Raw genomic sequence first — 26,926 nt, 5'->3', positions numbered from 1 at the left:
ATGGAATTGTTGCTGCATTCTGAAAGAACACGGGGAAACACAAAGTCAAACCTGCTCATGCACAGGACTTGAAGGACCTGCCTGAATCTGGCCCTAGTCATGTCCACCTAACTCACTACGTCCTCGTGGAGCTAACCAAGTGGTACAGCCCCAAATCAAAGGGCTGACCGTGCAGTGTGCAGGGCAAATGCCTGCGATCCTTTGATCAATACCTCTGGACTTTGGCGCTGGAAATTGCATTAGACAGCCCTGAGTGTGAACTCCAGCACTGGATTTCTAGGCTGCTGACAATGGCTCTGACATTGCGTCACCACATTCTGCTTAAATAGAAGTGAGTGGTTCGTATTACCCCTTGTTCTTTCTTTTTCTTGCTCCTCCTATATTTGTTTGCCTGTACATATCAGAGCTTTTACCTTCTGAAGTAACTTTGAAAATCGTTATTGAAGTTTCACTGGTTCAAAAACAAGCAACAAAGGCTGGAGAGATGGTCATTAGGAGCAATTTTTGTTCTTGCAGAGGACTCGGTTCTGTTCCTCGCTCCCACACGGCCGCTTACAACAACCTGTAAGCGCAGCTCTAGGGATCTGACACCCTCTTCTGACCTCTCCAGGTTTGTTCACACTTGTGCTTATGCGCAGAGAGACACACACAGACACACACGCACAATGGGGAAAGGCCCTGTCTTGGTGTTAAATTGCCGTGAAGAAACCCCATCACCATGGAAACTCTTACAAAAGAAAGCATTTAATTGGACCTGCGTACATGCACGTATCGTCATGGCGAGGTACATGAGCACATTCCAGCAGGCAAGCACAGTGCTAGAGGAGTAGCTAAGAGCTCCATATCTAGATCCACAGGCAGTAGGAAGAGAAATAGCCACTGGGCCTGCCTTGGGCTTTTGAAACCACCACAACAATGACACACTTCTTCCGACAAGGCCACACCTCCTATTCCTTTTCAAGTAGTGCTATTCCCTGATGATTAAGTATTCAAATATATGACCCTCGGAGGCATTCTTACTCACTGCAGGCCCCAAGCTAACTTTAGAAGCCATAGCACTGTCTTCCCAAAAAGTCTCTAAGCTCTAGCCTGAGGTGGATAAGGGAGGTTGCTTTTATACCATCCGAACAAAGAGAGAAAATGGTTTTTCATCAGAAAAGTGTACTCGGTGCTAATGCTCCAGGTGCATACGACCTTAACGCGACTCTACATGCATCGTCATCTGCCTAACAGAACTTCCTCGGGGATTCAACCTGACTTTCACTGCTCTCTCACAGTTCTCACTCAGTCACCTTGGGATTTTTATTTGCCTTTTTCTTTGTCAGACGCTAGAATGAATTTATGCTTCATTCCCTCTATACCCCTTCTCTGAAGTATTTGCACTTTTTACACCCCTGTTCCCAGTAGAGTCTGAAGGAAAGCCTTGGTGTCTTCAGCTTCCCTCTAGTCAGAATCTTGGGTGTTGTCATTAGCACAGATCCTGGAGCACTCTGTTAGGTCTGTGGGCCCTCCCTATCCTGGATTGACTTGTCAATCTTGTTTAACTAAATCCATGGGACCAATGCCTTCAGCCTTGCTTCTGCCTTCATATCTCTGTCAGAAAGTCCTTTTGAAGGATGCTAGACAGGGCTCAGAGTGTGATCTGAGAAGTCTTGTATGATGATGTTCTTCTAGAAGCCACTCTGCCTCATTCCTGGTGGTTAGATCATGGGAAAAGGATGGATGGATGGATGGATGGATGGATGGATGGATGGATGGATGAGTAGGTGGGTAAATGGACCACAAGTTGGTCTGTGAATCTCATATGTATTAGTCAGGGTTCTCTAGAGGAACAAAACTGATATGTATGTATGTGCCTATGTATGTGTCTATATGTATATATTTATTAAAGATAGATAGAGATTAAATGTACATTTTTCCACCTCAAAAGATCCATATTGAAAATGCTTCTTTTCATTTTAAATAATTTAATTAATAAAAAATTTCTTTTGGGGGGTATTTTAGTTAATTTCAGGTGTCTTCAGGTTGACAACCAAGTAACAGGCTATGCTCCAAGTAGTCCAAGAATCAACAGAAAGTTCAAGAATCCAGTAGTTGTTCAGTTCATGAGACTGGATACCTCAGCTGGTTGTCAGTATGTGCTGGAACCCTGAGGAAGTAGGCTCTAATGCCAGTGAAGGAATGGACTTGCCAGAGAGAGTGAGAGCCACCAGGCAAAGGGAGCAAGCTTCCTTCTCCCATGGCCTTCATATAGGCTTCTGGAAGAAGGTATAGCCCACATTAAAGGTATATCTTCCCACCTCAAAAATCTGGATTAAAAATGACTCTTCCCATTTCAAATGATTTAATTTAGAGAAAAAGTCCTTTTTTTGGATTTTTGTTAATTCCATATGAGGTCAAGTTGACAACCAAGAACAGCCATCACAATCAGGCTAATGACTGAAAAGATGAATGAGATAGTCAGATCGGTGAGTAAGTGGACTGGATGGATAATGAATGAATGGATAGAAAAATAATGTCAATATTCTATTCTTTGTAATATCATTGTCATTTAATTTACTATGACTAGTGTTTAGTTCCTGAGACTGAACACACCTTCTGAAGAAAACAGCAAGTTGTGTAATCTATTTTCTGCCTCCTACAGGGGTATAGGGGACTCTAAAAATAAATAGCCATTCTGACTCAGGGTCCATGCTGTAAATAAAAGGAGCTGTATACTGTAGGCATTCCTTGATGTCAGTGGGGATATCTCTTTTCAGCAAACCTGCCATCGATTGAAAAGACAATGTATCAGGAATACCGTTCATGCAGATCACCTCTGGTCATCATAGCTTAGCAACGTAGCACAAGGCAGAGGGTCCTTTGTTTCTCTCTTGATCTGTAGTGACTGAAAAGCTGTGGCATGCCACTGCTGCCCTGCAGAGGAAGAGAGCGGGTTGCCAAGCCAACCTAGGTCATGCACCTGTCATCCCAGCTCTGGAAGGTAGAGGCAGAAGGATCATGATCTCGGGTCAGCCTGGATTACATAGCAAACACCTGTCTCAGAAAAGTATCTTAGTTCACACTGCTAATCCATAGGGGAAAGGTCAAAATCGCAAATATAGCTTCTTCTGAGTGCTTCTGGCTTGCACCATAATAAAACTGGCTAAGACGAGACATCCTAAGTTAGAGACTCCATTCACAAAGCCTGCCTCAGCACAGTATGCTGATCCTAACCAGGCATGTACAAAAACTGTGGAAAATGCTCTCACATGTCTAAGAACCTCGTTGAAATGCCTACATCTCACAAGCTGGGTAGGAGTAGGCAATGTGCTCCTGGCCATACTTTCTCCTGGAAGATCCCACACTGGCATTTTCAAAGTTGTACTATGTCTCAGACAACATTCTAAGTTATAGTCTATCATTTGTTCATGTGCCACCACCCTTGCCTGAGGTGTATCACTTTAGTCTGCATTGTCTCGGTGAGAGAGTTAAGCTTGCAGAAAAAGTGGCTTGGCTGACTTGGGGTCAGACAGAGAGGAAAAAGCAAAGCTAAGGTTCACCCAGTGTCTAAATTCAGTGCCTGCCTCCCAACACTGCCCCTCTAACTGTTAGCCTGACGCTGGCAGAACTTTGAACAGTGGTGTCTAATGTCTGCACAGTTCTGTTCACATGACAGCCACTAGCTATGACATTCCAGGGCATTAAATGCCTCTAAGTGACCGAGGAACTGATTTTGTAAGTGTTTCACTTGAATCTAGCAGCAGTTTAAGGACCAAGGACTCTCGATCGTGTACATGATCTCTGGAGAGGCTGTGCTGAGCAAGGCATGTAGGCAGCCACTGAAAGGTTGCCTCTATTACTACTGTGATCCTGAAATGTCACACTTCATCCCATCCTCTGAAAGAGTCTGGCTGTGCTGGTGATCATTCACCCATCTAGGTGGCTTGGCTCCTTTTAGTTCATTGGAAAACTTTAAAATGAGACACACCCCAGAGCGGGGAGGGGGAATCAAGCATAGTATCTTAGGGTTTTATGGCTTGTGAAGAGACACCATGGCCACAGCAACTCTTATAAAGGAAATCATTTTATTGGGGCTGGGTTACAGTTTCTGAGATTTAGTCCATTATCATTATGGCAGAAAGCATGGGGCCACGCAGACGGACATGGTGCTGGAGAACGGAGCTGAGAGTTCTACGTCTGGGTCTGCAGGCAGCAGCCAGGGACTCTCCCACTGGGCTTGAGCATATGGAGACTTCAGAGCCCACCTCCACAGTGACACACTCCCTTCACCAAGGCCACACCTCCCAATAGTGCAACTTTCTATGGCCAAGCATTCCAACACATGAGTCTATGGGAGCCATTCCCAGAGTAGTGCTAAGGAACTGTAAACAAACTAGAGCCAGGTAAGACAATTTGGAGGCAGTATTGGCACTAACTGACCCATTCTTCATCTCCCCGATTCTGTTGTTCCGTGGGGTGTTAGTGAAAATGCTGGGGTAGAAAGCAGGATTGCTGGACAGGAGAGAACAAGGCCTCTGGGTTCTGTTGTTGTTGTTGTTGTTGTTGTTGTTGTTGTTGTTGTTGTTGTATTTTTCTTTGGTTGCTTGGTTGGCTGGTTTTGAAGGCAAGGTCTTGTATTGTAGCCCAGGGGAGCCTCAACCTCCTAACCCTTCCTGCCTCAGCTTTCAGGGTGCTGGTTTTGAAGGCAGTGCCAGTGTGCTCAGCTGGAGGATGTGTTTCAAAGGTGGAGAAGCGGTGAGCATTCCTCACAGACAGAACTGAGAGCAAAGGAGAAGTGAGACACTGAGAACCAAGCAAGAACGATGATTCTGGGTGACACATTATGAAACACTCTGGATGACGGGCATAATAAATGCCACATGATTCACGGTGTGAACAAGTTGAAACTGGAAAGTGCTTTCAAAGAAAAGGGAAAATGAGGATGTTAACAAAAACCGGTGTGCAGGGCTGGGGTGCAGGGCTGGGGTGCAGGGCTGGGGTGCAGGGCTGGGGTGCAGGGCTGGGGTGCAGGGCTGGGGTAGATGCTTGCCTAGCATGCATGAGCTGCTGTGGGTTTAGGATATGACTCTGTAGTGTTTTACCAATGTGTCAGGCCTTGGGATACATTCCTCCACTGCAAAAGACAAAGTAAACCATACAAAAGGCTCCTTTGTATATTTCTCTACCTGATACCAATAGAGACAAGGTGACGTAGAGTATAGTAAAGTTCTGAAATACTGAGAACACAGGGCACAGACAAGTCATGGGCCAATCCTAGTCCTCCACCAGTTTGTGGAAATAAATTTCCATTTAGCACCCTTGCAACCACATTATTCATTTGCACGCGCTTTGATGCATCAGCAGGTGTTCAGAGGGCAGGCCAGCCAGAGAGGCTTCAGTAAGCCGCCAGGCAAAGCCGATGAAGACTAGCATTGGCTGGTAGGACAGTGCTGGGAAGGCCTTAGAGTTAGCCTTAGGCTGTCCACACTCCCTGGAAAGGAACATGGATCGTTCAATATTTGCCTGTTCTCCTTTCTTGCTAGGCCAGCCTGTACCACTGAGCTACAACACAGCCCAGTGTATTCTCTCCCCCACAGAAGAGCATTGAAAAGAGAGGAATCCGAGAGGGTTGATGGCCTAACAGGAAAACACCTTTCTGCCTTTGTGTGTTTCAGGGAGAGGGTCCCATGTATCCCAACCTGGCCACAACTCAATTTGAAGCTGAGGCTAATTATGAATTCCTGATCTCTTGCCTCTACTTTCCAAGGCCTGAGGTTACAGGTGTGTGGTACTAAGCCCTATTTATGTGGCACTGGGGATCAAACCCCAGGGCTTCACACTAGGCAAATACTCCCCCAACAGTGCCATGGCTCCAATGCCCTAACGGGACAAAATTCAATAAAAATGAAAGTCTTTTTAAAAAGCTAGATTTGTCTTTCTAAGACAAAGTGCTCTGCTCCAGTCTGGATGGGAATTTTCATGCTGCAGCAGCCCATGTGACTGTGGTCCATGTAGCTGTATGGCTGTGGCCCAGGTGGCTGTGTGGCTGTGGCCCAGGTGGCTGTGTGGCTGTGGCCCAGGTGGTGCATTTGAAGCTGGAGGAGGTTAGATTTCCTGTGGGCCTGGAGTGAGTAGCTGCGAGCAAGGCTAGCTGTGCACACTCAGACAAGCTTTTCTCTTCAGGAAACTCTCTGGCTCCGACATGTTTGCCAAGTGTGATTCATGGCATTTCGCTCACGATTGTCCAGTGGGTAATTGCTGCTTCAAAACCGGAGAAACAGATGTAGACCCTGAACCCTGGCTATAAATTCCTGTTTTATGATTATGGTTTTCAAATGTGCTGTGTCACACCAACAAACACACAGTGATTCTCAAACAAAATGAATTCTGCTCTCAAACTTTTGCGGGTGTTCCCCCCCCCCCTTTTGTTGTTTTTGCTTGTTGTCTGGTTGTTGATTGGAAAGACTTTTATTACATCATTGATCAAACACAAAGAAAATAGAAGAGGTCGTCCATGATAAAATAGGTGTCCCCACAAAGGGATCCTGAGAAGTTTCCTGCTAGCTATTTAAGTCAGATTTAAAGTGGTGTCAATCATTTACACGTCACTGTGAACAAGTTAGCTAGTTTTCACTTTCCATCCTATTCATTAATCATTACCATACGTGAATATAGTTAAGGAATTGTTACTTACCTTTGGCACTTCCCTCAGTTCTGTTTTCAAGAAAGACTTCAGAGGACGAGTTGTGTTTTCAAAAAGTATACGAAGTAGATGTACTGACAAAGAGATGGCAGGAAATGCAGCAAACTTGGAACTGGCTTTTGAATGAGCACTTACTAATAGCCTCGATCCCTGCTCCCAGTGTAATTAATCCATGAGGAGAAATGACTAATTGACTAGTGAGTCCCATTGCATTATAAGGAACCCATAATATCCCATCCACACAGATTTAAATACTGATCAAGTTCATTTCCCTACAATTAAAAGAATCTCAAGGTGATTATAAATTTAAATTATCCTTGTGCAAAGAAAAAAAATCCCCCAGTCACAGGCACACATTACACCACATCACACCACCAAAGAGTGACTGTCTGCTCTCAGCCTAGCAAATGCCATCTTGGGGAGTTCAGCTGTGCCCCGCCCCTTGCAAAAGGATAATCCTAGCTGTGCATGGAGGGATGGGGAGGCTCATGACACTCTCCCTGCCACCTGTTGTGTGCAACTCTTCCTTAATAGCACATGGCCTGGGCTAAAGTTATATAAAGGACGTAGCCTCGGCAATGCAGCTATGGAGAAGCCCTCATCCGGCTGACTACCGGCTGTCTAGGAGTGGGTACTAGGGGGGAGGAGCACACATGCCCCTCTAAGTAACTTCTCACCTCTGCTGTCTAAGGAAGCCTAGTGAACTCCGAGTTCCCAGAGTGGCCTCTGGCAGAACTGTGCCTCTCTTTGCTTGTCCTTGGAACCTTAGTTTTAGGAGACGTGTTAGACACTGCTTAGTTCTCCCAATTCACACACACACACACACATGCACACACACACATGCACACATGAACACACAAAGACACACACACCTGCACACACTTGCACACACACACATGCACACATGAACACACACACACACACACGGGGGGGGGGGTGCAGAACAACAGACAGAGAGGGAGAGAGAGAGAGAGAAAGACAGAGACAGAGAGACAGAGAAGGACAGAGGGTAGGATTCAGAGACACAGAGACAGAAGGGGCATGGGAAAGGAATTGTGCAGTAGGGAATTTGTGGAAGTCATTTGGGAGTGCTACCTCCTCTCCTAGATGGGGCTGGCAATGAACAGAATTTGGGATTCATCTCCCGGTGCCTCCCTGCACTTTGGGACCAGGATCAGCAAGGAAGTGAAGCAGCTCCTGAAGACAGGGCACCCAAGCTTTCTCACACTGAACGACATTATACTGCAGTCCAGCTGCTTCCCCTGTCCTGTGTCCATACCTTTCCCTCCACCTCCAGTCCTGGGTGCGAGTGACTCTGTTTCCAGGGAACCGAGGACCCTAAGGAAACATTCAGGACAGTGAGTCTCTCTCGGGCCAAGCGCAGAAAAGTCACACCTAGCCCAGGGTTTTGTATCTTTACATTTGCTCAATGGCAGTGGGTTACAAGATCTTGTTTTGTAAATCCCTGTGTGCTTCCTCACTTGGCATGTGGGTTTTCTTTGCAGTTCAACGGTTTCTGACAATAAGTCCCCCTTACAAAATGGACGGCTGCGGAAAGGAGAGAGCAGCATCCCATATTTGAGTGAGATCTTGCCCTTTGGGCACTTTGAACTTTTCAATGGCACCAACTGAGCCTCCCCGAGCTGCAGGTTCCCCTTCTTAAGGGGCGCTCTGCCTCCATGATGGGGTGTAGCACAGGCTCCCATCCTGTGCCAGGACAAGGGTGGGTGCCCCTGACCAGTTCCCTCTCCCAGCGCTGCCCAGAAAGGAGGACTGAAGCCTGGGCTACTCTGCCAATCTCCTTGCCAGCCTTCTGTGGGAGATTTACTAGGGAGGCAGAGAAGGAAGCAGGGCTGACTCCTCCCAGCATCTTCTTTCTTGCATCCAGCAGAAGCTGGAAACCAGCTGCAGGTACCTTCCCCTTTGAGAACCCTGGCTGCCTGGCTGCGTCTGTACCAGTTGCCTATGGGTTTTGAGAACTAAAAATCAGCTCCTTCCTCTGGGCTCAGTCAGCGTAAACAGGTTAAAATAAGAAAAAGAGAAATCCTCTTAGTTGAAAATTGGTTTAAAAAAAAAAAAAGCAAAAAACAAACAGGGATGATTGGGCAGGGTTGGCCTGAGCAAAGCCTAGCTTTCCGAAACATAAAACCCTCATCCTTACCTAGTTTTCAAAATATGCATTTAATTATGTGTGGGAACAGGTGCTTGGTGGAGAAGCTATCAACAGGGGTTCAGAGAGAGCTCATGTCTCTGAGCCCTGCAGTCTCAGGCAACTTTGGGTGTCCATCGCATAAGTCCCACAGCTAGAAACAGGAGGCTAGACAAAGTTGATGCTCCTTTTGTGTATTTATTGATAATTTACAGGTAGTTGTTTTTGTCCTCTGGATGGTATTGCACAGGTCCATTACACGGATGAGAAAAGTGAGTCCTAGAGAAAATCGGTATTTTCTTAGACACACAGATGCAGATGGCCAGAGGCCGAGCTACTGTGTTTTCGCCGGCCAGTAAGCCAGAATCTAAAAGCTATTCTCATAATTGCACACACACACACACACACACACACACACACACACACACCACCCTCAGGGATCAGGGGAACGCTAGGAGGAAAGGAGAGAAAAAGAGGAGAAATGAGAGGGGAGAAAACACTGTCTGGTGCTGTAATGAATCTGTAACTGCTCCAGGTGTTTCAGCCTGCGAGAGATTTTTAAATCTAAGAAGATCCCCAAAGGTGTTCCCCCTCCCCCCTCCGGAGCCAGGGCAACCCCTTCTGCTAGAGCCTGCAAGAAGGAGAAAGAAGGAGGAAAGATAAAAAGCAAAAACAAACAAACAAAAAACCAAAAAGAAGAAATATAACGACTGCGGACAATGGAAAGTTTCCCAGCCTAAGAGGCTTCCTTCAGCGAGTGGTGGCGCGGCCCCTGATCGGGCTTGCCCGGTGCTTTTTACAGGAGTGGAAAGATACCTAAGTTGCAAGGTTTTGCCAGGCACAGCGGAGCTGGGAGGAATTTCAGATGTGGATTGGGGGCGAGGGTCTCCCCGCAAGGGCCAGACAGATGAAAAGGCGCAAACCGCAGCCGCGCTCCCCGCTCCTCCCTGCGCTCCTGGCATTGTTTGCACGCTGAGCCATGGGGAGCACCGCGCGGCTGGCCGCGGCCTCGCTGGCTGCCGGCTCTTGCAGGGCTGCTGGGAGTTTTTAAGCGCTGTGAGAATCCTGGGAGTTGGTGATGTCAGACTGGTTGGGTCATTTGAAGGTTAGCAGCCCGGGAAGGGTTCACCGAAAGTTCACTCGCATATATTAGGCAATTCAATCTTTCATTCCGTGTGACAGAAGTGGTAGGAAGTGAGCTGCTCGGAGGCAGGAGGGTCTATTCTTTGCCAAAGGGGGGACCAGAGTTCCCCTGCTCCGCGGCCGCAGGACTGGGATGCCGAGGACGCAAGCCACCCGAGCTGGGCGCGTCTGGGCACCGGCGGGGTAGGACCCGAGCGCTCCCGGAGGCCTGCGCCGGCGTCGCCTGGAAAGGAGAACTTGGGATCCGTGCGGGAACCCCCGCCCCGGCTGGATCGGCCGAGCGAGCCTGGAAAATGGTAAATGATCATTTGGATCAATTACAGGCTTTTAGCTGGCTTGTCTGTCATAATTCATGATTCGGGGCTGGGAAAAAGACCAACAGCCTACGTGCCAAAAAAGGGGCAGAGTTTGATGGAGTTCGTGGACTTTTCTGTGCCGCTCGCCTCCACACCTAGAGGATAAGCACTTTTGCAGAGCGCGGTGCGGAGAGATCATGTTTGACTGTATGGATGTTCTGTCAGTGAGTCCCGGGCAGATCCTGGATTTCTACACCGCGAGCCCATCCTCCTGCATGCTGCAGGAAAAGGCTCTCAAAGCCTGCCTCAGTGGATTCACCCAGGCCGAATGGCAGCACCGGCACACTGCTCAATGTAGGTTTATTATTTTTTTTTCCTTTCTTCTACCAAGAAAAAAAATGTCTCTCTTGCATGCAATAAAGACACCGGAATAAAGTGCAATGGTGGCAAGACAAAGGGTTTAATGATTTAATGCTGAAGGGGTGTGATAGGCTGGCATGCTTATGGATTCCATCTCATGAAATTCCCTCTTAAAGGTTTGCTTCCCTAGAAACGCCTCCTGGGCCCCTGCTCTCCCTTACCACCGGTCTCTCTTGAAGATAGTTTTTTTTTTTTTTTTTTTTTTTTTTTTTTTTTTTAAACACATCCGTAGAGAAGGGGAAAATAGATGGTGACCACAGACTTTGAAACATTCTTCAAGTACTGCGATCTGACACAGCATGCGATTTGTGTTAGGAGTGTGTGGGGGGGTTCACTTGGCTGGGATTAGCCGCTTCCCCCTGTGTATTTCAACAGTGCGAAGTAATTAAAATGTGACATCGCCCCTTCAAGGAATGCAACCTTGTGAAGGCAGTTGCTCCCAGAGTTCATGAGGCACAGGGCAGGATGGTGCAGGACGCTGCCGCCTTCCTCACTCCCTTCCCTGAGCAAAGGCAATATGTCTTAGCATTGACCCCACTGCCACCTCTGAGGGTCACTTTGTTGGTCTAAGAAGTTGCTGTTTTGCTAAAGAACTCCTGGCCACCAACACCGCGTGGGCCGGCCGTTCATTATTTCCATATCTTACAATTCAGCCAGGAGCCTGGACTTCAGTTTAAAGGAAAAGAAATCTAAACGGAGCGGCCTCATTTTTAAAAACAATATTGACTGTTTGGTTATCTGATGCTGACATAGTGCCTCGGCTCTATCGGTCAACAGTAGCTCAGCTGCAGGCCTGAGAAATGACCCGGAGTCCTGGGAAATCCTACCTAGAGCTGGCTGTGGTGGGAGCCTGCAGGATGCTTCGCCACCCTGACAGTGATTTAGATAAATGGCTCACCCATCTATCAAAATGTTTTTAGTACTTGATTTGACAATTCATTGGAGCATTAGCCTGAAAATGACATTTTAAATCTTTGTTTTCAAAGAGGTCAAAGTTTAACTGGAAGAAATTGAGTTTTCCTAAGAACACGGTGACTTGTCTAAAGAGGCAAACAGCGCGTAGGGGCAGTGGCAGGGTTAGCTCATGAGCTGAAACTTTTTCTTAGGAAAAGGGAGGGAGGAAAAAAAAGACTTGCTTCTTGGGCCAGAAAAATCAACAGGTTTGTAGCTGGAAAATCAATAACCATTTGATGCCAACAGCCTGACTATCCAACTTAAGATCCATAGAGGCACAGGCAGGCAAAGAGAACATAGATCCAGGAAGTCTCTTACTAGTCAGCGGCCCCCAATAATACCCTGTCCTTTTTGTTGCTCATTTTCTTTTTGAAGAAGGCAAAGAAACTTAGTATTAGAAAGTATTTTCCAATCACTAGCAGGCTCTCGGAGCCCTCCCTTCTACAGAGATTAAAACAATGTGAACTTTCTTTTGGGGATTCCTGGGAACTGGGCACTGAATTGTTATGTTAGATTGAGGAGTGTCCTGAAACATTCTTAACAGAAGGAAAACTGTCCTGGAAGAGACTCCTCCATGGAGCAGAGCTACTTGCAGAAAGTCTCCCTTTTGCAATTAGCCTTCCTAATGCCTATTAGGTTGCAAGCTTGGAAGGGAAGAGCTTTGTTTGTTCTTGAACAAGTTAAACAAGGGATTTGCTTTATCTGGGGAGAGCTGGCGCTGAGTGTGTCACTCGCCTAGGGCAAGCCGATAAGCAGAAAGTGTTGATAACAGCGAGGTTTAACTAATCAAAGAAACCTGCATTAGACAGAGTAAATAAAGGCATTTGACAAAAGCGGTCCAGAAATTCCAGTGTCTTGTTTTTGTCAGCAGGGCAATCGGTGCGCATTGCTGTGCGCTTCAGCTAGGGTTTCAGCCCGCACTCCAACTTGGAGCTGAACGAGTCAAGTGTCAATATTGCCCGTGCCCTGCAGACTCTGGCTCTGCTGTCTACAAACCACGGAATCCCAGTGCTTTCCGTTGTTCCAGAGATTAGGGATAACTAAAACATTCTTTCAAAAAAAATTGGTTTATTAAGTATCTGTGTCTTGCAGAGTTGGGGCTTTGAAATGAAAACCCTGTGAGAGCCGAGTTTCATAAGTAACAGCTTAAATCCCCTGGACTTAGTTTTCCATCTTACCTAATGGCTGTTTTGAAAAGGTACAGATCAACTTTGCTCTTAACACAGAGGAAAACAGTGGGGCAGAGAGGAAACGTGGGACTAAATTCAGCAAAACTACCTTCAACCTTGTAAACCTACTTAGGCTTTGTGTGTGTGTGTGTGTGTGTGTGTGTGTGTGTGTGTGTGTCCGCGTTTCTGTCTCTGTGTGTTTAAAACCTTTGAACATAAGAATACCCCCCAGAACCTCACTTTGTAAAGTGTTAGAATACTCCCTTTTTTTTTTCCTTTTAATTTTAAAGATAGAAAACTGATATGCCAGCCAGCTGTTGGTTGTAGCAGGGCCTGTGAACTGTTTGGTATAAACATTGAAAATCAGGATTAGGGACCACTAAGGGAATGTGGTGTAAATAACAGAAAGAGGACACTCCTGGAAGGCTCCATCTGGGGCACTAAGTGTCTATTCAGACGCTTCCTGGAGTCTCTTGGTTTTAGGTAACTCCAGATGTTTTCTGCATTAATTGCTCTGTGGGCACGGGATACATCTTAATATTTTTCGGTCTAAATATAGTTGCTTTTGGTAGAATCACGACAGCATCTTGGCCCATTTCCCTGTGTTCTCCCTTTTTAACACATCAAAGGAGGGGAGAAAAAAAAAAAACCTTTTTGAATAGGGTTTTGCCCATTCAGAAGAAATTATTTTTAAAATGAATAGTAGCAATGTGTGATTAAGGAGGAAGGAAAGTTCCCCTCTTAGAGCCCTGAGACCCGGATTTGAAGCATTAAGCAGGATCTAAGCCTTCTCTCCTACAGAGCTGTAACTTGAGGTCAAAGTGGCAAAATCAAAGTTACCTTCTGAAAGAGAAATTCAATGATGACCGACAGCCGCCATATGAACTGAGAGGCGTTTTGAATAAATATTTCAGTGAAAAGGCCCAATTGTTTTTCTAAAGTAGGACACAATTTTCTGCTGCTCAACCACATGACTCAGTAAGCAACACCATCAGAAAGAAGAGAGGAGAAGGGACTTCTGCTTAAATCTCAGAGAGAGTGCACCACAGGGTCATTATGAAAACAAAAGATGCACAAAGTTTGCTTTCCCAGCCTAAAAAAAAAAGAGAAATAATAGGGCTTTGTCAATTTCCAGATAAATGGGTGAGTTTGCAAATCGGGAAGGGGAAAACAAAAGAGCAGTAATTAAATTTTATTGCCAGAAAACGGTGAATTCCAAAATCCAAGATCAAGTCTTGGGGTGGGGTAGGCACCCTGGAGCTACTTAACCTTAAACTGTATTTTGGACTGGATTCACAGCTCTGGTTTAAATTGCCTGACCAATAGGAGTAGAAAGCCCTGGCATTGGATCTGATCTTTTTTTTTTTCTTAGTAGATAAGTGACCACAATGTCAGTTTCTGTTAGGTTAGCTGACCTGAATGAGAGGTTTTTCTTCTCATTTTAGACGATCCATACATAACCAGCAAGTACCATCCTGGGTTTTTGTTTGATTTTTGTTGGTTTTTGTTTTGTTTTGTCTTTCTTTTCTAATAAATCACAAGAATAAAATATTATTTGGATTTCAGTTTTTTTTTTTAAAGACAGTTAACACATTAAGCACGCAAATGGCTGAAAATAAATCTTACTGTTTTCTCCTTTACACACTAGGCAAGGTTGTTAACTTTACTCCACAAAGGAAATACATGATAAACTATGAAGATTATCAATTGTGCTCTTAGGGGATTTATTCTTCTTTAAATTAAAAAAGTATTTTAAGAAAAAAGGCTGGGGAGTTTTTAACTAGGAAGTTGGTATCGAGGAGAAAAAGGCAGATGGAAACTCAGACACTGTAAGCATGAAGCTCATTTTCAAGTTGTCCAGGTCTGACAGTAAAAACTCTTCATTTAAATAAATAAATAAATAAACTATTCATTCAGAACACAGGTTCTCAACCTACGGGTTGCGACCCACTTGGAAGTCAAATGATCTTTTCACAGGGGTCGCCTAATTCCATTGGAAAACACAGATATTTATTACAACTCATAACAGTAGCAAAATTACAGTTATGAAATAGCAACAAAAATGATTTTACGGCACTGTCGCAGCAATAGGAAGGTTGAAAACCACTGATTTAGAAGCTCTTAAAGAAAATCTTCTTCAGAGTTTGATCTACATGTAAGTGCCAATAAATTCATCTTTAAATGGCATTTTTATACTTTAAATGTTCTAATATAAATTCAGTTAACTATCAATTAAATAGATTATTTCAGATATGGGAGTTTTTGATGAAGGTTAATCAGAAAAATGTTGGCTGGAAACCTTTCCCAAAGATATTGATGTCGAAGCTTGCCTTTCAAATTACAGGGTAGTTACGGCAATTATCCTTCTCTGAGTTTCTAGAAAACCTCCATTTCAAATGTTCTGCCGCAGTTCCCATGTCACTCACTGAAATATGCCAGATATTTGACCATTACAACACCCTCTAGGTTGCCCCTTGAATATACGGGTGGCACAGAAAGCCTTGCGATTCCATGGTCAATATAATTGGGGGAATTTTTGCGTTATGACTGGGGGATTGCCTTGTGTTTCTGGGTCATTCTTCCAAGCACAGATTTCTTTTGTAGCCAGTTGTAGATCCGTGTGGGCCGAGGTGAAATGGGGGAGGGGCGTGGGATTTCGCTAAATGGTTACAAACACAATTGTAGCAACCCTTCACCAGCTTTTTTAAAAGTTGAGGTTGGAGGTGTTGGAGGAAGGAGGGGTGGTCACCTCAGGTTTCAAATAGATCAGGATCCTGTCAGAAAGTGGCTAGTCTAAGTACCCCTTGTTAAATAGAATGTATGATAACCTCCACTCCCACCCCACCGAGAGATCTTGTGACACCATCAGTCAGTCTGCTGCCCTGAATCCTCTTTTCATTCCTGGTTTCCTGCTTCGTTATTAAGATCTGCTGGGCACGGTAGTGCACGCCTTTCATCCTAGCACTTGGGAGATAACAAGCAGGGAGATCTGAGTTTGAAGCCTGCCTGGTCTACATAGCGAGTTGCAGACCAGCCAAGGTCACAGAGTGAGACACTGTCTCAAATGAGAATTAAAGAAAACAAAGAAGACCGTGCACGATCCCATCCTACTCAAGCTTCTTCAAACAAAAAGGCTGCAAGTTCAGACTACCAGGAGCAGGAGGGGTGACATCTGGGGCTTTCTGTTTGTCTTGGGGTTCAGGCAGGCATAGGACTGTGGGTTTGCTTGCTCTCCAGCCTTGCTAGGTGCAGAGCTGCAAGGAAGTGACTTGGATAGGATTCCTGATTGTGCAGAAAAAGGACAGGGTAACAGGAAGTGACGTCAGACCAGAGACCTAACCTGCTGAGCACTTCCGCCACAGTTCTGTGAGGCCTTCAGAGCCTCCAATGGAGAGAATCAGCCCAGAGAAGGAAGAAATCTCAGATTTAAAGGGTCATGGTGGGCAATTATGTCCCTGACACTCCCCAGGAAAACCAAGAATGACTTGGTAGAAAACAGGGATTTTAATGAAAGTCTTCTGAGAGCCTATTTTATAACCCTGCGGTGGCGTTCTTGTCTTCTGTAACAGTCCAGCAATCAGTGGGTACCAACCTCCCACAAACCCTCAAACAGCGTGAGAAAATTCACACTGTTAGGGGAAATCTCTGCAACTCCCATTCACCTTTTTCAGCCCAAAGGTTCCACCCGACTCTGCATCACATGGCCAGACCCCAAGTCACTGCCGTTTCCATTTTCCGGTTATTCATCTGCCTTGAGAGGCAGAGAAAGTTCAAATGAAAGGCCGCGTCATGTTTTCTAAGCTCACACTTGTCCTTAAAAGTCACACTTTTGTAAAATTTAATCTGGCCTTATTGCCCTATTTTGACTTGAACTTGGGGGAAAAAAATAAAAAATCTTGTTTCTCTGGTGGGCTTAGTGGCACCCTTCTGTAATGCAAGTGCTTTAGAGATGAAAGCTGGAGAATCAGAATTCAGGACCAAAGCAGGTGATTGGAGTCAGCTACTTAAGCAGCTTTCTAAAGACAAGACAAAAAACAACAACCAAAAAAAAAAAAGGTGGTTTTTTTTGTTTTTGTTTTTTGTTTTTGTTTTTGTTTTGTTTGGTTTGGTAGGGGGTTGTTCTGTATTAACTACTTTTTTTTTTTTTTTCTCAAATTAAGATGTTACCAAATTCAAAATACTCCAGGTAAGACTAAACAAATACATCAATTAACTGGGGGAAAAGGAGATTTTGGATCTCATTTATCCCAATTTTTTTTCCAATTTTCAGAACAAATGAAGAAGCAATATAATAACTCCCTCTTCTCAAAAATATTAGAGGTTGCCACGGCTACAGCCTGCCGTTGTTATGTCATCAGAGTCCGTGATTATGAAAAGGTTGATGGTTGTCTGAAGGTCTTTGCAGCTTCAAACGAGTTTTTAGACTGTGGCCTCTTCGAAAGCTTGTGGGGATAATTAGCTAAAATGGAAGTGGAGGCTGTGAAGTTTACTTCCCAGTGTTTTCATTTAGCTCAGCACCACCATGTGTTGTTGAAGAGAATTCTTAAAGGCCCACATAATTATTTCATTATGGTCCTCAGAATGATTTCATTGGCTTTAATGACATGAAGTTGGATAAAAAAGGCATACATTTTAATTAGTCCTTCTTATATTTACATCAGATAAGTAACAAATAATTGATGAAAAACAAGTCTTTGGAATGGATGGCTTCACGTAGTACCCTGGTTACAGTTTAGTGATGAGACAGTCACTGTTGCATGTTAATTATCTAGACGTTGCAGGGGTTGCGCATGAGGCTGAAATATCGCTCTTGCCATCTCACAGCAAAACAACCGCAGTGAATGCCTAAAAATTGAAAGCTTTAAAAAGGTCGCTAGCCACACATCTCTGAGGAAGTAAATTACCAGTTCCATTAATTTTACTGTTTGTTAACACTCATTTGATGGAGTTAATCTGCGCTTTGGTCTTTTGGAGTGAGAGCCTGTGTGGTTCCTGTGTGTATAGCGGCCACGTTTTGCCCTGAGCACTCCCCTTTGACTCTAGTTGCCTGACCTGAAGGTTTGAATGAAGGGACTTTGCAAATTTTGCACTGGGAATTCAAAAGGCCTTCGCCAACTTCCAGGCTTGTTTCCTCTTTGATTTTTATATGAAAACCCATTTCACATGATTCATCTGTTTTGGTGTACAGAACACTAATTGTTATTATTGATTTTTAAATTCCATGACCATTACAAGTAGCCCAGATGACTGGCAGATAAAGGGCAACAAGGCATGGAGTTCTGGAGCTGTTTCATGTTTGTCTGGAGTACTTTATGTGGTCAATATTAACTGCCCCATTGAAACTAACTGCTGTATCAAATAACAGTCAATCAAATGAATGTGCTTAGAGATTATTTATTGAAAGCTTTAATTGTTCACTGGGGCCCTGCTTATCAGAGGAAACAATAGGAACTGGAGATGGGAACAAGTGGACTGGCAAGTTGGAGTATGCTGGGGAGCTAGGATCCCTCCACTGCTATGGGTGATCAGCGGTGCCCCTGTTACCTGTGCAGGGAAGGCCTTCTGGAGTGAGAGGATGAGGATTTCCCTTGACCAGGCAGAGGCCAGGAGAGCTGTTCCTCCCTGTACTTCCTCACACGTCTCCAGCACTGCCCGAGATAGCAAAAATAGCTTGACTCAATGCAGAGTCAATTTCTGCAGCTATGAAATGGGGGCAATAACGTCCACCATGCAGGATCCGTGGAAGGACTGGTAAGCATGTAAGATAAGATTCTATTCTTGGGAATGTACACACTATCACTGGGTGTGTCTACCCCACCCCCTTGAAGCAGGCTGGCTAACAGCGGACACTACTTCTGTGACCATTTTCTTTATCACTTCCCTGCTGTCTGCAGCTCCTCATCTAGATGACAGTCCTTCCTGCTTGTCACAGCTTGAGCAGCTCTCTGGACCTGACTTGGGGACAGCCGTTTACCAAACCTCTAGACTTGCCCACGTTACTGACAGTGACAAAGACACTTGTAAAGTTATTGTGGTACTCTTAGCCAGTGTGGCACCTGCATCTTCATCACTTGTCGATGTGTTGGATGCTGCAGAGTTCCATTTGGCAAAGGCACTTGGGTGTCTGTCATCAGGTACCTCTGGGGTTATCAAGAATCTTTAGCCACTGTCTTTGCTCTTTGCAAACTTGGAAGAAACTAGGGTGTGTCATGTGACACACACCTCATTACATAAGCACATCCTTGGGACTTTGAACCAAAGATTGACGGTCAAATCCCTGAGACCCAAAGCTGGGAAAAAAAAGTGTGTGTTCAGATGGCTTAACCATTTTTGTCACAGTAGAGGCCCACAGTTATATTTAAGTGAGATATAGAAAGAAGATTTTAAGTCTACCCTGCATGACAAAAGTAATGTGTGTCTTCCAGGCTCACTTCTTTGTGGATGTTTCTGGAGCATCTAAGGGGTAATTATGTTCCTTGGGGATGGAGTTGATTTACTTAGACTCTTGGAAATACCTCATTCTTTATGTAAGCTCCTATGGCTTACTGCTGTGCAACACACCGTCCCAACCCTTAGTGTCCCAACCCTTTGTGTTATGACCATGCTATGGATGAGCTTAACTGGTCAGACCTTCCACTAAATGAATGTGACATCAGCTGGGCAGTGGCATCCAGTATCACCAATGTTCCCTACAAGGGCTGGAATGCTTGTTAACTACCAGTGCGGAGCTCAGCTGGGGCCATGGCCTGGAGATCCAGAATAGGGGCTATGATGGAGAGGCCTTTCCTAGCTCAGGAGCCAGCCTTCTGAGGAGGGCAAGCTAAAATAACTAAGACTCAGAGGGGGCCTCAGGTTCCCCGCACTGTTCTGGTGTCTAATCAGTGATGGAGTCAGTAAATCTGTCCCCTCCCCCTTGGTGGTGGCGGTGGCGAGAGTGTCCAGTGATCTTTAGTCTGTATAACATCTTAGCATGTGTGCTGCACTGTATTCTGGGTGGGGCCACACAGAAGAATGATCTGAACTGCCAGCAAGTGCCTCTTGGCTTCTTGTGTATTTAATAGCATACTATATGGCTGACCATATATAAATCAAGTCAATTCTCCACAGGCTGTAAGAAGAATGTTGTTATCCACAATTTCTAGATGAGAAACTTGAAGTTCAGAGTAGGCAGCTGACATGACAGAGGATGCACAGCAAACTGTGAGCCTGGGTGGCAACCCCACCAAGTTGATCTTTTTCTTCGACACAGTTTTCACTTTGCAGGTCTTTAGTCTCTGCCATTAGACTGTCATCTCTGTCTACTGAGTGGACGCTTCCCCCTAAATGTTTTATGTTCTAATAATGCCAAGAAAGGCCCTCAGGAGTGTTAGGGGCAGGGTGGGAAGAGTAGAAAGCCACAGAATTGTGCCTCACATGATTTCCTCTGATTGCATTATTTTCTCTAACATAAACGATGGGCTTCTAGACCGTGAAGGAAACTGCCAGAACCATGAGGAGCCTTTACACTTCAGCTTCTTTGTTCTTGCATCCTGTTTGTTGTGGGCTGCGCTCCTAGTTAGTTACTGCCAAGGCTCCTGAGGCCGGGGCAGATTGCTCAGCAATCACGGACGTTCTTGGGGGATATAAGCTCTGGGAAATGCAGCTTTTTATGCCATGCCATGCTAGTTCTGTAAGTATGAGCGAGTGGTTTGTGCAAGGTGGTGCCTTCAGCAGCATCCTCCATTACCAGAAAGAAAAAAAAAAAAGAGGGCAGAAAGAGAGGAGAGGAGAGGAGAGGTGGAGGGAGAGTGGAGAGTAGGGTAGGTGAGAGAGGAGAGACGAGGAGAATTTTTCCTGAGACAGTGAAAGTGGATGGTTCTTTTGACATCTGCTACCTGCTTGAAGTATCTATTCTGTACAGAGGATCCCAGCCATAATTAGCCATCATTTTTGTCAAAATTATAATAATCATAATGATTATTAGTGGTTGTTCAGATACTGTCCTCAATCCACTGAGACTTCAGATACAGTTCGAACACACTATGTTGGAAGTCACATGGTAGCTTCACAGGTAGGTGTCTCATGTGATAGTGGAGAGCCTCATGGCCCATGTGCCACAGCAGCATCAGGAGCAGGCTCTCCATCTACTGCCGTGTTCTGGGACCTTGAGTTCCAAGTTGCCTCACTTTTTCATCTGTGAAACCGATCTGTAATGCTTGCCTTACAAGCTTAAGGTCAAGTCTTAATCGAAGACTTAAGGAAGAGGATATATGCCATGTGTCCTAGTGTGTGTCTCTGTTGGTATGGCAAATGCTGACTGAAAGCAACTGGGGGGTGGAAAGGGTATATTTGGCTTACACATTCTGAGTACAGCCCATCGCTGAGGGAATTCAGGGCAAGAGCAGAGGCAGGAACCAGAGAGTACTGGCTTGTTCAGCTGCTTTTCTAGTGCAACCCAAGCCTATCTGCCTAGAGAGGACACCGCCCACGGTGGGCTGGGCCCTCCCACATCAATCATTAATTAAGAAAATGTTCCACAGACCTATCCACAGGTCAACAAATTAGACGCAGTTCCTCAATCGAGGTTTTGTCTTCCCAGTGACTCTAGTCTGAGACAAGTTGACAAAGAGTAACAGGCGCGACACACACTACTCCTTAAACACACCCTGTTCCCCGAAGTTTTATTGTGGGAAAAAAAATTAAGGGCATAAAATTTGAAATTATTTTCAGTGAACAAACAGATGCTACGGCCGTCTCTGCTGTCAGGTGTGTTTTCTGTGTCTGTTTGCTTGCTTTTGTATGTACGGGTATGTGTATGTGCCCTTGAGCAAGTGTATGTGCATGTGCATACAAGTGTGCATGTGTGTGTGTGTGCATATGCATGCACACATGTGTACTTGTGCACCAGGAGATCCCTGAGGTCAGGCAGTGTATGTTCATCTCTGTGTTATCAGGTATGGCATGGTTCTTCGTCCATGATGACCATTTGGTTAGCTGTATGCCATGGAGCCCCAGGGATGCTCAGGTCCTCATCCTTTTGTACATCCACACCAATGCCCTTTGGTAGGATATTTCAAGTGACAGGAACAATAAGTCGTCACACACATTGTCTGATACAGTCATCAAGAGTCACATATGGCTCTTGAGTTCGTGACATACAGCTAGTATTTATCTGAACGCACTCAACTTTCAATCGCCATGTGGCCTTGTGGGGCAGTGACGGCTCTGTCAACTTCAGCCCTATTTCTTCTGGTTGCCACCCTTTTCCCTTCAGCCTGGCTTCTCTTCCCTTCTATTAGTAAGCTCTAATTATCTCTTTGAGTAGATGGCAAACAGACTGCAGGAGAATGTAAACAGAGTTGCAGGGCTAAGAGCTCAGTCAAATGTTGAATTGCTTTTCTCTCTGAGGGAACTGTTCTCTCAGCCAGGCAAAGGCTTCTTCCTAACTGCGCAGAGAACCCAGTGGTTTCTATTCCAGATTCCTCTGGCAACTGTATCATGGAACAAAATAGTGTGTCCATCCCTGTCCTGGTTTGCAGGGGACACACTATTCTAGCATCTTCAAACTACTTTCAAGTCAGCTTGGACATCCCAACAAACTTGCAGGAAGCAGAGAATGAGTTGTACTCCAAGGAAGCCCCTATTTGTTTCTGGAAAGTTCCAGGCATCTCTTCTACAGGATTCTCCCCCTGAATACATCACCTATGCCTTGCTTGTAACCCAGGGCCTGGCACACAGCGGATACTCAGAAACATGCTGGGTGTAGTAAAGTGGAAATGAGTTTTACAGAACACCTCAGGTGTTGTGGGTGTAATCTAGGAATCTCATATCGTGAAAACAGGGTTTAATGTGGCTTTGGGCACTCTCATTGGTGGCAACATAGATTTTTCTAATGGCCCTTCCTGTTCACTAAGACAGTACCATGTTCTGCTTCCTCTCTTTCATCCATCTCTAAAAAGTGTGAAGAAAGAAAATAGAAATAAAGCTAAAATACAAGTTAGGAGAAACATGACCCAAGTTTACTTCCTGCCTCAGTGTCTTTGTTGTGATTGGTCTTCAGTGAGACAGTCACCATGGTTACAGCCTTTAGAAAGCTCATTGTGAGCCCTCACTTAGAGGTGGCAATGGACTGCAGAGGAAGGCACTGTTGCTCCCTCATCTTACAGAAAAGTGCTTGTGGGCAAGAGGGAAGCAGAGCTGACTCACAGTGGCTGAGAAGCAGCAGGGATGGCGTAGGGCACACACACACACGACATTGTGCTGGCCTTAAGAGACATTCCCAGTGACTGTGGGGGAGGGCAGACAGAGAAGGCTGGGAACCTCAGAACCCACAGTGCAAGTGCTCCCAAGTGAAAGAAAAAAAAAAATACATTTTTAACAAAATGGGCAGTTACTCTAATTACTGTGCCCTACTGTTCAGCTCCCTCTATGTCCTAGTTCATTAAATTATGCTCACACACGGGGTTATTATTTACAGATGTTTTCACTTCTAACTGGCTCATAGAAAACAGATGTTTCACAAAAGGTAATAGGGCAGTGATCTAAGCCCTCCTCTAGTGGATATCAAGTGAGTCTTACAGCCCATTACCCCAGGCCCTCTGCAATGATTGTGAATGCAGTGTCCAGTGTGGGGAGGGCAATTCACTCCCCCAATGGGAGCAAATAAAACACAGCAGCCCCAGAAGCTGACACCTGCACGCCTGAAGAGAGTGCACAGATGACAGGCAGGTAGCCGTCACAGGCAAGTTTACTGGGTGTGCTGGGGAATTTTTCAAGCAATTTGTGAACTAGGAAGGCAGTCCAATGAAGAAATTGCACTACAAGGCATGTGTCCACATGCCACTTGCCACCTTTTCAAAACAATGACCTGATATAAATCATCTTGACCATGCCTAGTGTGGTGGTACACCCCTATAGTCCCAGGACTCAGGAGGCATGAGGGCCGAGGGTTGGTGCGTTTTCTAAGTTGGCTGCATGCTGAGGCTCTGTCTCAGGCATAAAACAAACAAACAAACTAAAAAAAAAAAAAAAAAAAAAAAAAAAAAAAAAAAAAAACCACGTGACTGGTTTGCCACTCGGGGTCATACCGGGGCAGAAGCAGTAGATGTGGGTGGTGATTTCAGATCTCCAGAATATTGGGGAGCAATAATCTCTCCAAGGTGCACAGTGAAATGCACTGTTTATGAATGGTCAAAAGTCTCTACAGTCAAGTGAGAAAGCAACAAGAAGTGTGCTTACATCATACCGTTCTGTACACTGAAACCGGCAAACAGTCACAGCCAGGATAGAAGCTGGGATATGAAATATTAAGGGACATATCAGGTTTATTGCATATTTGACCGTGAAAGTGCATTTTATTTTGTCTTATGGACCTCTAAAAAGTCCATATAATGGATTAAAGGTATTAAAACTCCCACATTCTGCCTGGCTGTAGGCCAGGAAACAGGACATGAAAAATAATCCCAGTAGACAGAAGATGCAGGAAGGAGTTCAAAAAATGTATTTATGGTGAGCATGTTGACCTCTCCAACTAATAAAAGTGTATCCATGAGGTGAGCTTTGTAGAAAATGCCAACCCCTTACAGCACATCGTGATGACAGTACCTTCAAAACATGGCCTAGTCTTGGTGACATACAGCTGTGTTGCTCCCTTTCTCTGTCTCTCTGTCTCTGTCTCTGTCTCTGTCTCCGCCCCCCCACCCCCCCCCCCCCGCCTTTCTCCTAGAAGTGAGGGGATTCATGAATTTTATCCTAACACAAGAGGGTGCCATTAGAAGGAGGAGTTTTACTTTAGTTTATCAGTAAGTACAATCAGCAGATTAGCTTAAAATGGGCTGTGGCCAGGCCACACCTATCAGTCATGTTTTTCGGATGGCTGCACACTCCCTTTGGCAGCAGAGGCCAGCTGTTTGGACAGAAGCTGTGAAGGCCACGGGGTCTGAGATTTTTTTACTCTGTGCCATTTGTTATAGATGACATTGCATTAAAACTTACCAACCAAGCTGGGTGCGGTGGGTCATGCTGATACTCGCTGTATTTGGGAGGCTGAGTCAAAAGAGGCATCTTAAGTTTCACTTCTCCTGGACCATACAGCGTGACCCTGCCTCAGACAGACAGACAAACAAACAAACAAACAAAAAACAAACCCCTGCAAAACTGAGCAGAGCCCCAAGAACAGCAGTGGGGATGTGCCTTTCACAAGACCCACAAGTAGGAATATGAGAAGGTGGGTCCTGCAGCAAGCCAGTTCAGTCTTTGAACTAGGCCACACCACGGAGCCTCTAGGCTGTGACTTTCCTTATATGGATTACAGTTCTTTCTGTGACCTGACCCAGCTTTCCATCACCCTTGTCACCAGAAAGCATCTAGGCCAGTGCAGTGACAACATACCTCCGTTATCTGCCAACGCAGAGAATTACCCTCCTGGGCAGACCCAATCAGCTGAATGCAGGCTAGAGCCGCGTCGTTCCGCTGATGGTCTGCCCACATCTTGGAAAAGCAAGGCAACCATGCTGCTGTGTGGCCTAGTGATGCTCCTGTGTGCACAGACTGGGCCCATCACATCCTCTGCTGCCTGGCTCCAGCTGGCTGTCTGCTATTTTCTAGGGATTTCTCTGTGTAGACAGACTCCCCTAATAATTTGTTTGGTGCATCTGTGTAACACCGGTTAGTCACTCCTGCCCACACTGCCTTGTCCACCCAGATAGTTCATCTATCTCTTTGTTTGTTTGTTTGATTCATTTATTGTTTTTATAGACAGGGTACCACTTTGTATCCCAAGGTGGCCTTGTACTAACAGCAATCCTCCTGCCTCAGCACTCCATCCCAAGTGCCGGGATTATAGCTATGAACTCTAAGAGTGCTGAATGGAGACCTACCTACCAGGGTGAGCCATGAGAAAGGGCAACAGCAGCACAGAGCTTTGGACAAATGTCCATAGGCTTAAAAAGAAAGAAACACACTATAAGAAACCAAGGAACATGGCCTGCTCCACTTATATTCTTCCAAAGACTCTCCAGGTTCTGTTAGGAGAGGAAATCATTATGGGAGAGAAAGTGGAAGAGAAGGTTAACCAATCAAGATAGGACACCAATAGCCCAGAGAAAGCAAGGAAGGTGAACAGCCTGCCTGAGTAGCGGTCCTGAGTGGCACCCCTCCCCCACAGTCACCCCGCCTGAGTGGCACCACCCTGTTCTGTTGAGGCAGGCTCTGTGCCAAGTGCTTTATGGTGATGTGTGTTTTAATCTTATCGCTTTGTGTGTTTTAATCTTATTGCTGATTCAGTGGGGGCCATGCTATTTTATACCCATAGAAATCGAGGCTCCAAAGTTAAGGAGTTTCTCCAGTCACACAGCTAGTAAATAATGCACACAGGCATTGAATCCAGGAAGACTGACTCCAGGGCTTCTATCCTCAACCCCAACTCTCAAACAAGCTGCCCATCTTTAAAGATGGACCAATTTTCAGAATATCCAAGAAGTTCCTGAACCTTGGGAATAGCACACAGCTGGAAATTTTTGATGTTTTCCTTCGCAATCATTTTTTAGAAGGAATAAGATGAGGACACTTTGAAGACTGCTGTTTCTCACACAGGAACCCTGCTAGGAAGTGGGGATCAAGCCACGCAGGTGCCACCAGGTTGTAGGGGAAACTGATGACTGTGTGGAAACTGAGCAGTTTGGAAGGGAGTGTCGCCTGAGGTTGCTGCATTGAACTGGGCTCCATCAGTAACAGAGTCAGCACACTACCTCAAGGCACAGGAGGAATGGACACCACATCCAGTGTCCCATCTCCCGGCTCACCTGCCAGGTCCTGTGTAGGACCCTCCACTCCTGATGACAGCAGCAGTAGAGACCTCAGGCTTTCTGACCTTGCTTTTCTTCCTGTACAAAGTAACTTTGCACAAGTGGTGCCTGTGGGAGTGAGGGGGAGAGCCTGATGTATGAGAGCCTCATGTGAGGCTCTGTGCTGACTGCTCAGGTCCTCAACTCAGATGGAAAAATTGTGTCATCCCTGTCTCCCCGCCTCCCTGCTGCTGTTTTCTTAGTTCTCCTGTTTGTACACTATGCTAACTGGGAGTCTGTCTGTCTGTCTGTGTCTATCTTAACATTCAAGGAAGTCTTAAGAGCAT

At 45.5% G+C, this 26,926-nt stretch overlaps 1 protein-coding gene across 1 annotated transcript in view; it reads left to right on the top strand.

The window, feature by feature from the left end:
- Positions 1–9,916: 9,916 nt before the first annotated feature.
- Positions 9,917–26,926, top strand: part of Rarb (retinoic acid receptor beta) — a 131,265-nt gene continuing 114,255 nt past the window's right edge. Inside the window, exon 1 of the mRNA XM_051140104.1 lies at positions 9,917–10,627. Within this exon, the coding sequence (XP_050996061.1) occupies positions 10,471–10,627 (157 nt within the window). The 5' untranslated portion in view covers positions 9,917–10,470. The remainder of the gene's footprint in view (positions 10,628–26,926) is intronic.

Source organism: Acomys russatus, chromosome 3 (genome assembly GCF_903995435.1).
Source record: "Acomys russatus chromosome 3, mAcoRus1.1, whole genome shotgun sequence".
NCBI classification, from domain to species: Eukaryota; Metazoa; Chordata; class Mammalia; order Rodentia; family Muridae; genus Acomys; species Acomys russatus.
Note: the sequence above shows the minus strand (reverse complement) of the source record. Positions and strands in the feature narration are given on the sequence as shown.